Source organism: Sus scrofa, chromosome 15 (genome assembly GCF_000003025.6).
Source record: "Sus scrofa isolate TJ Tabasco breed Duroc chromosome 15, Sscrofa11.1, whole genome shotgun sequence".
Taxonomy (NCBI): Eukaryota; Metazoa; Chordata; class Mammalia; order Artiodactyla; family Suidae; genus Sus; species Sus scrofa.
The window spans coordinates 106,981,117-106,998,649 of record NC_010457.5 but is presented as its reverse complement, the minus strand read 5'-3'; the positions used below and the strand labels follow the sequence as shown (position 1 = coordinate 106,998,649).

General features: G+C 39.5%; 2 protein-coding genes across 2 annotated transcripts in view; one reads left to right on the top strand and one right to left on the bottom strand.

Moving 5' to 3' along the window:
* On the bottom strand, positions 626-1,601 carry LOC110256919 (translation initiation factor IF-2-like). The gene is made up of 2 exons (XM_021074734.1): positions 1,002-1,601; positions 626-919 (listed from the first exon to the last, which is right to left on the bottom strand). The coding sequence occupies exons 1-2, from the start codon at positions 1,599-1,601 to the stop codon at positions 626-628; spliced, it is 894 nt and encodes a 297-aa protein (XP_020930393.1).
* Positions 855-17,533, top strand: part of RAPH1 (Ras association (RalGDS/AF-6) and pleckstrin homology domains 1) — a 96,970-nt gene continuing 80,291 nt past the window's right edge. Inside the window, 1 exon segment of the mRNA XM_021075323.1 lies at positions 855-1,177. The gene's annotated coding sequence lies outside the window, so the exon portion shown is untranslated.

The window sequence follows — 17,533 nt, the reverse complement described above, 5'->3', positions numbered from 1 at the left end:
CAAATCTGCTCTGCATGTAACTAGGAAAAAATGATTTTAATTCCATTTTTTTCTTCCTTTGATCAACATTAGAAAGTCAAAATAAAGATATAAATTAAAATTGAAAAGCCTAGGTCAAGCCTGCATTAAAATAAGCAATACTGAGTCGTTTAGAGCTCGATGATAAGGAAAAATGGCAACACCTTACTCCTAAACTATTTCAATAAGGGCGGGAGGATGACAGAAATCAATAACTCAAAATAAGCAAATTTCAAAGTTAAAAGTGATCAAAAATAATGAAAATGTCCAATTTCTAGAAGCTTCCCAATATAGTGCATGAAATCACAGAGAGCGCTGTTGGCCAAAATGGGATTTCCTAAAAAAGGCCTCACAGACTACAGCGACAACGGTCCTTTAAGCGCCTAAGACCACATCTGACGGGTTGCTGGAGTCCTGGAATACTCCAGCAGGAAGGTGCATGCATATAGGTCCTTGATGGACGTGCTCAAGGCTTCAGCGAGTCCCAAAGCCCTTGGACAGAGGCCGCTGAGCCTTCTTCCAAGGAACGGCAAGCAGGGGTGGGACAGCACCGGAATTTTCCTCCCTCACTCATTCATTCTCTGATTCACTGGTTCCTGGAGGCGGTTCACAAGGACGCGCGGTGGAAAGGCGGAGCGCGGGCGGCCCCGGCTGGGTGCGGCCCGGCGCCTAGGGCGGGGGGTGAGCGGGGCGGGCTAGGGGGCGCGGGCCGGGGGCGCGGACGGCGGGTGCCCGGGAGGGGCGGGCTCGGCTGCCTGCACCGGAAGTGAGTGGCTGGCGGCGGGCGGGGGGAGCGAGCGGCCGGGCGCGAGTCGGTCCGCCCGTCGGCTGCCCGGCCCGCAACCCCGCCTTCTGCGTCTCGGCCGGACGCGGCCGCACTCGGATCCGCCGCCGCTGGGCGCTGCGGCCGTCCCTCCCGCCGCGCGCTCGGCCCCGCCCCCGCCGCCGCCGCCGCCCGGTGGGTCAGTCAGTCAGTCAGTCACGGAGCGCGCGGCGCGGAGCTGCGGGCGCTCGAGGCATCTCGGGAGAGGGAGCGCCGCGCCTGCGGAGGAGGCGGCAGCGGCAGCGGCAGCGGCGGCTGGACGAGCGCGAGCGGCGGCTACGCTGCCTGGGGCCGCTCCGGGAGTCAAGCCCGCCGGAGGACTTAGCTGCTGCCGCGGTGAGTACTCAGCCTCGCCCTCGGGGCCGGCCGGGCGCGGGGCTCTGAGGCGCTGCCGTCGCTCCCGCCTCCATTTTCCCGGCGCCCGGCCCCGCCATCCGGGTGCGGTGCGGGCTGCTGAGCCTGGGGCGGGGTCGCGGCTGGGGCCGGGGCCCGGGCCCGGGCCGGTTGGACCTCGGCCGGCAGGCGGCTGGCTGGTGGGTGGGCGTCGGCGGGCCCTGGGCTGCACCCTGAGCCCCTGGGGGCCGCCACGGAGGGAGACAATGAGATGCAGGGCCGCCTGGGGAGGGTGCGCTTGGGTTTCTCCGACCCGGCACCGGGGCTGGTGGCCCGGGACCGTGGGCAGGAAAGGACTCTTCCCCCGACCAGCCGCAGAAACCAGTGATTCGGGGTCTGGGGTTCCCCGGGTTTCGGCGCCCCCCATGTTTCGTAAATGAGTTCAGTGCAGAGATTTAGAAAGGCGGGGCGGCACCTTCTATGTCTTCTTGCTAATTAAGCAGGGTAAGTAATCGCTCCATTGCTCTTGAGCCCAATCTCATCTTTCTGTGTCTGTGTGCATTCCCGCCGGAAATCCAAACTGCAATTCATGCGGGGGGTGGAGGGAGGAGAAGGAAGGCAGTGTAATAGTATTAGGATTCGTTTTAAGACGGGTTGAAAGATGGGGTTTTCTTATCCAGGTAGCGTCTTAGGGTGTCCCCGCAGTGCGAGCTGGAAACCGCATAAGTCATTGCTCGTAGGCATGAAGACGTGGCTTAGCGTGAAGTAAAAGCTTTTGGGAAGGGTTATAAGCATTGCATCAAATGTGACTTGTTGGTGTGCATCTCATAATCTGTGGGAAGAGCAGTTGGGAAAATCTGAGAGAATTGAAAGGTTCTTCACTTCGCCTCCCAAAACGGGTTGGTGTTGTCTGCACCATTTCCCTTGGAGATGTGGAGGGCTGCCTCTGTGTGTAAAGTCCGCTGTAAAGGTACAGTTAAGGTAACCGGCTAGGAGTGGGGCGTGATCGTGGTATTGAAAGGGTGGTAGTGAGTCCATAGGAATATTAAATTCAGCAAGTATTTAGGGAATACCTCCTATCTGTTAGGCAGGATGGAGGACACAGAGTGAACAAGACTGTAGCATCACAGCCAAGGCAATCAGCAGCTCCTTAAGCACTGGAATTGGCTACCAGTGTGATGTTGGATGGGCTGTTGAACTCTCAACAGTATGGTTCTCTGTCAGTAAAATGGGAATAACTAACACCACCTGCTTACCTCCGGAGATGCTTGTCTAATGGATTAAATAAGATAATGTATGCAAAATACCTAGCTCCTGGCAGGGCACCAGTGTGTTTAACAAATGTTAATTACTGGGATTTACTTGAGGGAAGGTGGGGGCGAGGGGGGGGAGAGAAGTGAATGTAGGTAGTTGTAATGCAATGCATTATATAATAAAAATGTTGAAGTAGAGGTGCAAAATAGGGAAGTGAAGAGGCGAAGGAATAAAATAATTCTAAATTGGGAGCACTGAGGGAAAATTCAAGGAAGCTGAGGCATTTAAGTGGAACCTTTAGTGATGGGTAGGATTTCAGCTGATGTAAATGGGTAGGGGAAGGACGTTGCTAGTAGAGGTGGTGCTGTCCTTTGAGGGAGGAATTGAGGAGAAGAGCAATGGGGGAAGGGCAAAATTAGAGACGCTCAAAAGCGTTTTAGCTCTTGTTGAGTCTGACCTTCAGAGATTGCCTCTGTTATTTTGCTTTCTGTGTTGTGAATTATCCAGAAACCAGATCTAGCCTATTCAAGTAAGTACAGAAATCTCTACAAAGCTCAATTACATGGGTTTTTTTTTTTTTTTTGGATGAGACATTTTGTGTTATTTGGATTGCTCTTCTCTTCTGTTTGAATTTAATAAAGAATTATTTGTAGATATTTCCTTGTGATAAATATTAGCTCTGTTTGGTGGAAAATGCCACTGATCTTTCAGAGTCAGAGGTCTCATTAAGATAATATAGTGAGTAAATGGCTGAAAGGTGTGCAGTAGTGGGCACATAATTGGGTGTGTCTCAAACTCGTGATCAACATTTGTTTTCACAAATATTTTAACACTTCATTTTCGGAAGAGGTGTTTTTAGGCATTGTCTTCTTTTGGTTTTGCCACCTTTTGGTTCCTGCCCCATGCATAATTATTAGATTAGCATGGTGGATGACTCTCACGATTAATAGATTTTATAGAATCTCATGGCTTTGCTTTGGTTCTGAAGTAGTTGAATGTCAACCTTAGTATTGTTAACCCCAAACTCTTATTTTAGGGAAACTAATATTAGCAAAATAAGAAATGTGACTTCAAGCAAGTCATTTATTTTGGACTCTAAATTCTTTTACCTATAAAGTGAGAAATTTCAGTTAAATCACTGGTTTTCTATCTGTGTTTTACTGAGTTTTGAGGACCTTCATAGATTCTGCAGATGTTTGCCTTAAATGTTATTAAAATGTTTTAAACCCATAATAAAAGCAACTACTATATGACATGCACTGTTTTAAGTGCTTTACATGTGTTAATCTACTTCATCCTTGCTGTTGTCCTATGATATAGGTTTTCTTAATATCTGAGAAAACAGGCACAGACTACAGAGCTATAGAGGGGCAGACCTGGGTTTGAAAGCAGGCAGCATAACTCTTAAGTTTGTGTTCTTTACTACATTCCTAATTGTCACTGTAATAAAATCAATAGCACATGAGATTTTTTTTTTATTGTGGTAAAATATACAGCATAAAATTTACCATTTTAACCACTTTTAAGTGTGCAGTTAAGTGGTATTAAGACATTCACATAGTTGTGCAACCATCTAGAACTTTTTTGTCGTACTAAACTGAAACTCTACCATCTCTTTCCACCCGGCCCCTGGAAAAACACTTTTCTACTTTATGATTTTGACTACTCTAGATACTTCATATAAATGAGATTATTCAGTGTTTGTTTTTGTTTTGTATCTGGATTATTTCGCTTAGCATAGTGTCTTCAGAGGTCATCCATGCCTTTTAAAGGCTGAGTAATATTCCATTGTGTGTATATACCACATTTTGTTTATTTATCTGTAGATGGACATTTGGTTGTTTCCACCTTTTGGTGTTGTAACTGCTCCGGATCAATTCCCTGCTTTCACTTCTTTTGGGTATATACCCAGAAGTGGAATTGCTGGATCATACAGTAATTCTGTGTTAGATTTTTGAGGAACTGCCATGCTGTTTTCTATAGCAGCGGTAGTGTTTTACATTCCTACCAGCACAAGGGTTCCAGTTTCTCCATCCTCACCTCAGCACATTTGTGTTTTTGTTGATAGCCACAGCCTAGTGACTGTGAAGTCCTATCTCTTTGTGGTTTTGATTTGCATTTTTCTAATGATTAGTGATATCAAGCATCTTTTCATGTGCTTATTGGCCATTTGTGTATCTTTGTAGAAATGTCTATTGGAGTCCTTTACTAGTTTTTAAAATCTGTTTTTTTGTTGAGTTGTAGAAATTCTTTATAGACTCTAGATACTAATCTCAGATACATGATTTACAAATATTTTATCTGTGGTTTGCCTTTTCACTCTGTAGATAGGGTCCTTTGATGTACAAAAGTTTTTCATTTTAATGATGGCCACTTTATCTGTTTTTTCTTGACTGTGCTTTTGGTGTCCAAGAAATCATTGCTAAATCCAAAATCATGAAGCTTGTCTGCTGTGTGTTCTAAGAGTTTTACAGTTTTAGCTATTATATATAGGTCTTTGGTCCATTTTAAGTTAGCATTTGAATATGGTTTTAGGTAAAGGTCCAACTTCATTCTTTTGCTTATGGATATTCAGTTTTTCCAGCACTCCATTGAATGGTCTTGGCATCCTCTTGTACATATATATGAAATTTAATTACATTGAAAACAATAGTGCTACATGTTTATACTTGGCTAATTTGTGTGGTGGGGGCAACCATTCCTTAGAATAAAGCTTCTTTTTACTATCTCTGCTTATTTTTGAATTTTAAATGGGTAAGGAAAATTGCGGTAAATTTTTTAAAAACAGTCTTGCGCATGTCTATTCATATGGAATTGCCTAAATAATATGTTGCTATGACACATAAACTGTTTTCACTTAAATGACAAGCACTGCTCAATTCCTTTCCTTTAGGGGTATACTCCTCCTGTGTAAGTCATTTGTTTAGTAGCAAATGAATACATAACACTAAGTTCTGTCATCTTATAGATGTTTTTATAGCTCATTGCAAGTTTTGTGTTTTTCTTGTTTGCCTTGTGAACAGTTTTTAGATAGTGTTATTCATTTTGAAAGAAAAACATTCTTATTTTTAAAATTTTTTCTGTACATATGTGTCTTTTTAGGGCTATACCCATGGCTTATGGAGGTTCCTAGGCTAGGGATCCAATTGGAGCTCTGGCTGCCGGCCTACACCAGAGCCACAGCAACGCGGAATCCGAGCCACGTCTGCAACCTACACCACAGCTCACGGCAACGCCGGATCCTTAACCCACTGAGCAAGGTCAGGGATCTAACCCATGTCCTCATGGATCATGGATACTAGTCAGGTTCGTTAACCACTGAGCCACGACGGGAACTCCTATTTGAAAAATTTCTTCAGTCAGTTTAACGGAAGCATATCCCAAGACTGCAAAGCACACCATTAAAAGCCACTAACCAAACAAAACAAAAGCTGCTACCTACTTCTCTGAGTGAAATAAAAACAAAATTTTACAGAAATAGATAGACTCCTTAGGTGTCAGGACTATAACATCTCTAAACCCTCAGTCTCTTTGAGTTTGTAATAAATTGTAATGTATTTGAATATAAAGTGGTATTAGCAATGCTCTTGAGGTTATATATATATTTGGTATTCTGTATAAGGTTTCTTCTGGAATAGTTCTATTGTGAAATAGAAAACCCCCAGATTATATGATGTCTGTTTTATCCTGTGTGCTTATCACCGTTATTTTAAGATACAATATTTACCACATCTTGGGGCAGATGTCTTAAAACACCTCACTCATAACTTATAAATTTTTTAAAAAGTATGATTTCTGCTATAATAAAATGTGTATTGCTGTAGGCAGAGCTAGGCATAATGGAGAAATCAAAGCGATAGGTATTCTCCCTTTCAAAGTAGAGAGAATTCCAGTTTCAGTGCAAGATATGAGGAATCAGAGAATGTAATTTAGGGAGCAGAGTCTAAATAAAACACAAGAGCCTGGAATTATTTAATTAATTTATAGGGCTGTACTGAGGCTATGGAAGTTCTGAGCCAGGGGTCGAATTAGACTTGCAGGCTTGGCCACAGCCACAACACTGGATCTGAGCTGCATCTACAACCTATGTCATAGCTTGTAGCAATGCCAGATCCTTAACCCACTGAGCAGGGTCAGGGATTGAACATCAGGTCCTTAACTCTCTGAGCCACTACAAGAAATCTGGAACTAGAATTTGAAAACAGGTGAATTGGAGCTGCAGCTCCCATTCAACCATCTGGCTGGGGAACTTCCATATGCCACAGGTGCAGCCATAAAAAGAAGAAAATGGGTAAATGATTAGGTTTGGAAAAGAAGGGACAAGTCATCCCTTTAAATGAAGACAGGCAAGGAATTCCTGCAGTGGCTCAGCTATAACAAATCTGACTACTATCTATGAGGATTCAGGCAGTGAAATGGCCTCTATCAGTGGGTTAAGCATCCCGCGTTGCCATGAGCTGTGGTGTAGGTCATAGGTAACTGGGATCTGGCGTGGCTGTGCCTGGCAGCTGCACCTTTGATTCGACCCGCATTCTAGGAACTTCCATATGCCACAGGTGTGGCCCTAAAAAGATAAAATAAATAAATGAAGAAAGGCAGGAATGGGTGGCTGGGAGTTCCTGCTGTGGTGCAGTGGGATCAGCAGTTCTCTGAAGCACTGGGACACAGGTTTGGTCCCTGGCCCCACCAGTGGGTAAAGGATCTGACATTGCCGCAGCTGCAGCTTGGATCTGATCCCTGGCCTGGGAGCTCCATATGTTGCAGGGTTGGGGGAAGGAATGGGTGGCCAGTGTAAAACAACCGTACTTTAATTTTTAGAAAAGGTTGATAAATAAAACCCATACATAGTCAAATCAGAGGGAAAAAAAGAATAGGTGGCTCATAATATCTTGTCATTGTGTAATACTTAAAATGTAAGTTCCCTGGTGAATAATGGTGAAATCTGGAGAAGGTTAAAATTGTAAACATAATAAATAGGCCCAAATATTGTAGACTTGCAATAATAAATAAAATTTTATAGTTGTACTGTAAAACTGATTGCTTTTTTGGAAATGACTTTTATAATAATCTTACCAAGTTTGATATGTGAAGAAAAGTGTTAGCTATGTCAGTACAGTAAAATAACTAACAGTGTGACTTAAGAATACAGTATATTCTTTATGTATCCCAGAGGTACATGCTTCTATACATGGTTCCAAGCATGTTTTATTTTCCCAGATTTTTTTCTAATCAAATTCTCAATCATTCTTTGAGACCTAGTTCCATTGCCATGTACTTCTGTAAAGCTATTTGATACCAAGTAGAATTCATTGCTTTCTTCTTCATTCCTCTAGACCTTCCTTTATTTGCCCTGTGTTGTAGATAGTTGTATACTGTTTTAAATCCCTGAGTTCTGGAGTATTGATTCTAGTTTATTCATCTGAAGTGCCTCTCAGTCCCTTAAATACAGTAGAAATGAAGTAAAAAAAAGGTTTTAATGAAAGCCATTGTTTGAAGAATTCTTTATAGTTGGTCTTACATCTGAAAGGACCCACCAAAATCTAATAATGTTTATTGTGTTTATAAAGAATAAGTCCTTCTTGGCTTATTTGGTAACAAATGACTTGAGAGACTTGTGAAGAGAATCAGTGATCCCCATTATCTGTGAATAGTGTGCTTTATAAATGTTGGTAGTGGCTCAAAAACCTTTTTGTTTACTCTTAAGTTTTTAAAAAAATACATATTTTTAAAAGGAGGAGTAATGAATATAGTGCATTATGTCTGAAAAAATCTTCATTTTACTGCTTAGTGATACAGAGTTTCCAAAGTTTGGATCTTAAGTCTGTTAATTTGGTACTTGGTTTTAATGCTTGTCTTAGCTAAAAGGCAGCTCATGTGGGAACATATACCCAAAAAGAATAAGTACCTCTTTGGCTGTACTTTCTAATTGGAGATGCTCACTGTTTAATTTCTGTCCATCAATTATGCATATTTGGCTTGTAAAGTTTTTCCTTACTGTGCAAACCAATGTGAGGACTTGCATTTATGTTTTTAATAAATGCATTCAAAATCCACAGAAACTCTATATGTATGGAAGACGTTTTAAAGAGTTAGAAAATGGTTTCTCTGTTTTTAGAGTGTGCAGGTATGAGTATTTCAAGATGATACACATTTCTTTTGGAATGTAGTTATTTTCTTACTAAATTTTGAAATTTGTCATTTACTTTTAAGGTACACATAGGTTAATCATGTTTTTTTGTTTTTTTTTTTTTCTTTTTAAGGCCACACTCACAGCATATGAAAGTTCCCAGGCTAGGAGTTGAATCGGAGCTACAGCTGCCAGCCTACACCACAGCCACAGCAACGCTGGATCCTTAACCCACTGAGCGAGGCCAGGGATTGAACTCGAGTCCTCAGGGATACTAGTTGGATTTGTTTCCACTGCACCACAACAGGAATTGCAATCATGATTTTTAAAAAAACAATGGCTAGGTAGTGTGCTGCTAACAGTCACTTATCACAGAAAATGAGCAAATTTAGACCTTCTTTTTTTTTTGGTAGAAGATAAATGCTTTACTCATCTTTAAAATTAACACCTTTTAAAAATACGTTTGCATGAGATAACCAGTAAACCTGTTTGGTATAAAATACTATGGTCACTCCTCAACCACATCAATAACATCCTGTAACACTTGGTGCTCTTTCTGCTTCAACTTCTCTTTTGCTGCAGTAATTGCTTTTGAGTTAAACCTTACTTCCTCTGTCCCAGCTTTCTTTTGTTGAGGTCAAAGCAGCTGCTTTATGAAGGAACATATAATACAGTTTTTCCATAGAATATTGTTTTTATTAAAGAAATCATCTATTGTAAGAGTGTATCTTCTCTGGAACAGCAGTCTCTTGTAATAGTTTACAAAAGGTGCATTATTTAATTTTTGAAAAAGAATCTAGCAAATACTATCACTTTTCACTCAGAGTATTTAGAATCAGTGCCAGAATACTTAGATTACTTTACATATATGATGTGTGACTGTCTGACAGGTGGCCATAATGAAGAAGCCAGTGTCATTTTATATGTTAAAATGTATAGTAAGATATATTGTATTACATCATATTACATATATTGTATCACAGCTATGTATTATATCATATTACATCATACTTAAAATATGTATATATATTAAGATAAAGATTAAATATAAGTAGAGCTCCTAATATGTTGTTCTTTTACCCTAATAGATCATCACTCATACTTCCTGGGTTATAATCACCTCCATTTTGGAAATCACTGTACAATCTCCTTGAATTAGTGTTGTTAATAATGAGCATTTTGTAATAAGTTCCATTTCATAGTGTGTAATCTTATATGAAGCCATCTTGAAAGCACTTGGGACAAGACATTCTGATTTTCTTACTAATTGGAAAGAAATATTTGTAGAAGAAAAATAGATAAATTTCAAAAAATGAGATCTTAATACAATGTATTCTTAAAAGACCCAGAATTGCCAAAGCAATCTTGATGGATATAAAGCAAGAGGCATAACTCTCCCAGACTTCAGACAATATTACAAAGCTACAGTAATCAAGACAGTGTGGTACTAGTCCAAAACCAGACGTATGGGTCAATGGAACAGAATGGAGAGCCCAGAAATAAACCTAGACACCTGCAGTCAATTAATCTTTGACAAAGAAGGCAAGAGTATAAAATGGGGAAAAGGCAGTCTCTTTGGCAACTGGTGCAGGGAAAATTGGACAGCTGCATGTAAATCAGGGAAACTGGAACACACCCTCATACCATGTACCAAAAAATAAACTCAAAATGTCTCAAAAGACTTAAACATAAGACATGACATCATAAAACTCCTAGAAGAGAACAAAGGCAAAACATTCTCTGACATAAACCATACAAATGTTTTCTTAGGCGAGTCTCCCAAGGCAATAGAAATAAAAACAAAAATAAGCAAATGGGACCTAATCAAATATAAAAGCTTTTGCACAGCAAAGGAAACCATTAAAAACAGTGAAAAAACCTAAAGAATGGGAGAAAATAGTTGCAGTGATGCAACTGACAAGGGCTTAAGCTCCAAAATGAACAAACAACTCAGACAACAACAACAAAAAAAAACAGCCAATCAAAAAAAAAAAAAAACAGCCAATCAAAAAATAAACAGAAGACCTAAACAGACATTTCTCCAAAGAAGACATGTGGATGGCTTGTGGGCACATAAAATGTTTAACATCACTAATTATTAGAGAAATGCAAATCAAAACTACTATGAGGTACCACCCCATACCAGTCAGAATGGCCATCATTAATAAGTCTACAAGTACCAAATGCTAGAAAAGATGTGGAGAAAAGGGAGCCCTCCTACACCATTGGTAGGAATGTAAACTGGTACAACCACTATTGGAAACAGTCTGCAGGTACCTCAGAAAACTAAATCTAGAACTACCATATGATCCAGCAATCCCACTCCTGGGCCTATATCTGGACAAAACTATAATTCATGAAGACCCATGCACCCCTGTGTTCATTGCAGCACTATTCACAATAACCAAGACATGGAAACAATCCAAATGTCTGTCAGCAGATGAATGCATTAAGAAGATATGGTACTTAGAATGGAATAGGACTCAGCCATAAAAAAGAACATAATCAGCAATATGGACGCAACTAGAGATTATCAGATTAAGTGAAGTCAGAAAGCCAAATATATAATATCACTTATATGTGGAGTCTTAAATATGACACAAATGAACCTATCTATAAAACAGAAATAGGCAGCCAAGGGGAACAGACTTGTGGTGGCCAAGAGGGAAAGGGGAGGGAGTGGGATGGACTGGGAGTTTGGGGTTAATAGATGCAAACTATTACTATGTTTAGAATGGATATGCAATGAGTTCCTACTGTATAGCACAGACTACTATATCCAGTCTTTTGGGATAGACCATAATGGAAGATAATATAAGAAAGGGAATTTATCTTTTCAAAGAACCAGCTTTTAGTTTCATTGATCTTTTCTATGGTTTTCTTCATTTCTATTTCACTGATTTCTTTCCTTCTACTAACTTTAGGTCTTGTCTGTCCTTCTCTCTCTAGCTGCTTTAGATATGAAGTTAGGTTGTTTATTTGAGCTTTTTCTTGTTTCCTGAGGTAGGCTTGTATTGCTATAAACTTCCCTCTTAGAACTGCTTTTGCTGCATCCTTAGGTTTTGGAGTGTTCTTTTTTGTCGTTTGCTTCTAGGTATTTTTAAATTTCCTCTTTGATTTCTTCAATGATCCATTGGTTGTTTAGTAGCATGTTGTTTAGTCTCCATAGGTTTACGTTTTTTGCAATTTTTTTCTGGTTGTTGATTTCCAGTCCTATAGTGTTGTGGTCGGAACAGATGCTTGATATGATTTCAATTTTCTTAAAGTTACCAAGGCTTGATTTGTAGCCCAGGATGTGATCCATCTTAGAGAATGTTCCATGTGTACTTGAGAAGAATGTGTATTCTGTTGCTTTTGGATGGAATGTCCTATAAATATCTATTAAGTCCATCTGGTCTAATGCTTCATTCAGGATCCTGTTAATTTTCTGTCTGGATGATCTGTCCATTGCTGTAAGTGGGGTGCTAAAGTCCCCCACTATTATTGTGTTATTGTTGATTTCTCCTTTTTTTTTTTTTTGTCTTTTTGCCATTTCTTGGGCTACTCCCACAGCATATGGAGGTTCCCAGGCAAGGGGTCCAATCAGAGCTGTAGCCACCAGCCTATACCAGAGCCACAGCAACGTGGGATCTGAGCCGCTTCTGCAAACTACACCACAGCTCATGGTAATGCTGGATCCTTAAACCACTGAGCAAGGCCAGGGACTGAACCCACAACCTCATGGTTCCTAGTTGGATTCATTAACCTCTGAGCCACGACGGGAACTCCTGATTTCTCCTTTTAAGGTTGTTAGCAGATGCCTTATATATTGTGGTGATCCTATTTTTTTTCTCCTATGATAAAAACCCTTCAGAAGGTGGGTATAGAGGGAACCTACCTCAACATAATAAAGGCCATATATGACAAACCCACAGCGAACATCATTCTCAATGGTGAAAAGCTGAAAGAATTCCCACTGAGATCAGGAACAAGACAACGATGTCTGTTCTCACCACTACTCATCAACATAGTTTTGGAAGTCCTAGCCACAGCAATCAGAGAAGAAAAAGAAGTGAATCCAAATTGGAAAGGAGGAAGTAAAACTATCACTATTTGCAGATGACATGGTCCTATACCATGAGAATCCTAAAGACTCTACCAGAAAACTGTTAGAGCTCATCCATGAATTTGGCAGAGTTGCAGGATACAAAATTAATACACAGAAATTGACTGCATTTCTGTATACCAACAATGAAAGATCAGACAGAGAAATAAGGGAAGCATCCCATTTACAGTCACATCAAAAAGAAAATACTTAGGAATAAACCTACCTAAAGAGACAAAAGACCTGTACTCTCAAAACTATAAGATGCTGATGAAAGAAATCAGAGATGACACAAACAGGTCGAAAGACATACCATGCTCTCGGATTGGAAGAGTCAATATTATCAAAATGACTATACCACCCAGGCAATCTACAGATTCAATGGCAATCCCTATCAAATTACCAAGGACATTTTTCACTCGAACAAAATATTTTAAAGTTTGTTTTGAAGCCCAAAAGGCCCAGAATAGCCAAAGACATCCTGAAAAAGAAAAATGGAGCTGGAGGAATCAGGATCCCTGATTTCAGACTATGCTACAAAGCAACAGTCATCAAAACCACATGGTACTGTCACAAAGACAGAAATATAGATCAGTGGAACAGGATAGAAAGCCCAAAATTAAACCCACATACCTAGGGTCAACTAACCTATGGCAAAGGAGGCAAGAATATACAATGGAGAAAAGACAGCCTGTTCAATAAATGGTGCTGGGAAAACTGGACGGCCACAGTAAAAGAATGAAATTGGAACACTTCCTACCACCATACACAAACATAAACTCAAAATGGTTTAAAGACCTAGATATAAGACCAGACACTATAAAATTCTTAGAGGAAAGCATAGGCCAAATACTCTCTGACATAAACCACAGCAATATCTCAGATCCACTAGAGTAATGACAGTAAAAACAAAAACAAATGCGAATTAATAGAACTTAAAAGTTTGAGCACAGCAAAGGAAACCCTAAACAAAACCAAAAGACAACCCATAGAATGGGAGAAAATCTTTGCAAATGAATCAACTGACAAGGGATTCATCTCCAGAATTTATAAACACATCCTATAGTTCCATACCAAAAAAACAAACAACCCCATCAAAAAATGGGCAGAAGATCTAAACAGACAATTCTTCAAAGAAGACATACAGATGGCCCCAAAACACATAAAAAGTTGTTCAGCATCACTCATTATTAGAGAAATGCTAATCAAAACCACCATGAGGTACCCCCTCACACCAGCCAGAATGGCCATCATGAAAAAGTCTACAAACAATGAGTGCTGGAGAGGGTGTGGAGGAAAAGGAACCCCATTACACTGTTGGTGGGAATGTAAATTGGTGCAACCACTGTGGAAAACAGTGTGGAGATTCCTCAGAAAACTAAAAATAGAACTACCATCTGATCCTGCAATCCCACTCCTGGGCATCTACCCAGAGAAAACCATGACTCAAAAGACACATGTACTCCAGTGTTCATTGCAGCACTATTTGCAATAGTCAAGACATGGAAACAACCTAAATGCCCATCAACAGAGGAGTGGATCCAGAAGATGTGATACATATACACAATGGAATATTACTCAGCCATTAAAAGGAACAAAATACCAGCATTTTTAGCAACATGGATGGACCTAGAAATTATCATGCTAAGTGATGTCAGTCATACAATGAGACACCAACATCAAATGCTTTCACTGACATGTGGAATCTGAAAAAAGGACGGAATGAACTTCTTTGCAGAACAGATACTGACTGACAGACTTTGAAAAACATGGTTTCCAAATGAGACAGGTTGGAGGGTGGGGGGATACACTGAGGGTTTGGGATGGAAATGTTGTAAAATTTGGTTGTGATGATTGTTGTACACCTATAAATGTAATAAAATTCATAATTAAGAAAAAGGGAATTTATATATACATATGACTGGGTCACTTTGCTGTACAGCAGAAATTGGCACAACATTGTAAATCAACTATGCTTTAATACAAAACAAATTAAAATTATTCTTAACTGCAATAGAAATTATTGGCTTATCTTAGAAGCTTAAATTTGGATTTTGCATTATGCTTTTAGGAATTACTCAAGGTGAATTAAAAGTACTAATTTAACATTTAATTTAGTAATTCAGTAATGTGGATAGACTTAGTTTTTCCATGTCCAGAGTGAGCCTTTTTTTCCTTGAATCCCTAGCAGATAGAAAACATTTCCATGACTCTACCCTTTACCTTTCCCCTCCTTCTCTACTTCTGCAACTGCAACCACCGCTGCTTCATCACAAGTACATTGTTTGCCTGTTGTAGAACTTTGTTGTTAGTTGAATTATATGCGTGTACTCCTTTATCTCTATTTGTTCCAGCATCATATATTTAAAAATGCTTCACATTTTTGTCAATTATATGTAAGTAAAGCTGGGGAAAAAACCCTTTCCTTTCCTCCTTTCCTACTTTGACATCTTCGTTGAAAACATTTGGCAATAGAAATGTGGGTCTATTTCTGGACTGTCTATTCTGTTACGCTGATACAGTTCTTTCTTGCTAGTACTACATTATCTTGATTACCTTAGCGTTGTAGTAAATATGAATTCAGGTAAAGCAAATCCCTCAAGTTCTTTTCCTAGATTGTTTTGGCTATTTTAAGTCATTTGCCTTTCCATATAAATTTTAGAATTAGATATTGGGCTATGGGATGTAATTTACTTTGAATACCTAGTTCAGTAAGGGGAGAATTAGCATATAACAATATTGTATCTTCCAGCCCATTAAAATGATATATCTGTCCATTTAAGTCTCTAATTTTTATCAGCAGTATTATATAATGCTGTCCTCTTTGTATCATTTTTTACAACGAAGTCATACATTGTATATGCTCATTTTTATGATACAAATAAAGATATGGTGTGAAAATTTTTCCATTTCATAACTTTAATGCATAGATGGAGGAGACATTTATTCTGATGTGACAGTGCTACAAATAGAGGAGACTAAAACATAATCTTCAGGAACGTTAAAGCAGAAGTTTACAACTTATAGTTATTGGCATAATTCTTTTGACTTGTATGGTTATGGATATTAATATTTAAAGAGGCTTATCTTTATTAATATACTCTAGTATTTTTAGAATCAGAAGTAAAACAGAATCTTATCAGTTTAATTAGTGTGTTAGTTCTTACCAGAGGATTTTGAGTTTGCGTTTTGTAGTTTGCCTTCTTTTCTTCCCCTTTCCATTAGTAATACTAATGGAAATATGCAATCCTTAGAAATGTATAAAGAAGAAAATAACACATAATCCTGCCACGCAGAAGTGATTACAGTTAAAATTTTTGGTATATTTTCTCATGTGTGTATGCACTATGTAGCTCATTATTGCATCCATAATTTCTGCTTTTTTCACTTAAATGCTTTTATCACTAGTATATTTTCATGAATTAAATGTTTTATGAATAATTTACAACATCTGCATTATAATACAGGATGGACATAAAACACTTTTTTTTTTTTTTTTTGCCTTTTTTAGGGCCAAGCCCACTGCATATGGAGGTTCCCAGACTAGGGGTAGGGATCAAATTGGAGCTACATACAGCTGCCAGCCTACGCCACAGCAACATCAGATCCGAGCCGTGTCTGCAACCTACACCACAGCTCACAGCAACACCAAATCCTTAACCCACTGATCGAGGCCAGGAATCGAACCTGCGTCCTCATGAATGCTAGTCAGATTTGTTTCCATTAAGCCATGATGGGAACTCCATAAACCACATTTGAATTTACCCAGTTTTTATTGTGGGATATTTAGTTGACCTTTCTCCCCTCCATGTGTGTGTTTAATAGTTGGCTTTGATAAGCATACTTGTTCACAATCTTTGTGTTTTGAATTTCTTTTTAATATTGTTTTGAAAAATTTTAAACCAAAGTGTAAAATAGGATAGACATCTATGTACTCATCACCAGGAGTAATCAATTGTTTATACTTTGCTTCAAATAATTTGTTTAAGAAGTAACAGATAATACAAAAATCCCCCCGGCCCAGTTAACACCTTGAGTTGTTCTGGTGCATATTTTAGTGCATTTAATACATATATGTCCATAAAATTTTACTTGTTTCTGTACTTGTGAATTTTATGTAAACAATAAACTGTATCTTCTTTTTAAATTTGCAGTTTTTACTCAACTATATGATTTGAAACTATTCATTCTGGTTCTTGTAGATCCAGTTCGTTCTTTTTATCAGAATAGGCCAGTTTTTCTCTTCTCTTCTTGAGGGATAGTTAGGATGCCACAGTGATATCATTTTACATTTCTCCCAGTGCTTGGACCCTTGGAAGTGGTATTGCAGGATTTTAAAGTACATAATCTGCAAAAGGCTCTCCAAAGCAGTCCTGAATATATGTCCCTACCAGCAATGTTCTCATTGTTCCACGTCCTGCCCCTGCCCCCAACTTTTATCAGACTTAACTATTTTTGCCAACTTGATGAATGTGAAATGGACAGTTTTTTTTCTTTAGTACATTTCTAGAAATATTCTTATTGGGAATAGTAGTACAAGGTTCTATAGCATATTCAGTGAAACTTTTTATCCATGGAAATTGTATTCTTTTAGATGTCCATAAAGAAATGTTTTCTGGGAGTTCCCTTCGTGGCTCACTGGTTAACGAACCTGACTAGGTAGGATTCATGAGGATGAGGGTTTGATCCCTGGCCTTGCTCAGTGGGTTAAGGATCAAGTGTTGCCGTGGGCTCTGACATGGTCTCAGATGCAGCTCAGATCACACGTTGCTATGGCTGTGGTGTAGGCCAGCAGGTGTAGCTCCGATTTGACCCCTAGCCTGGGAACCTCCATATGCTGTGGGTACGGCCCCCCAGAAAAATATATATAAAAAGAAATGTTTTCTGGGAGTTC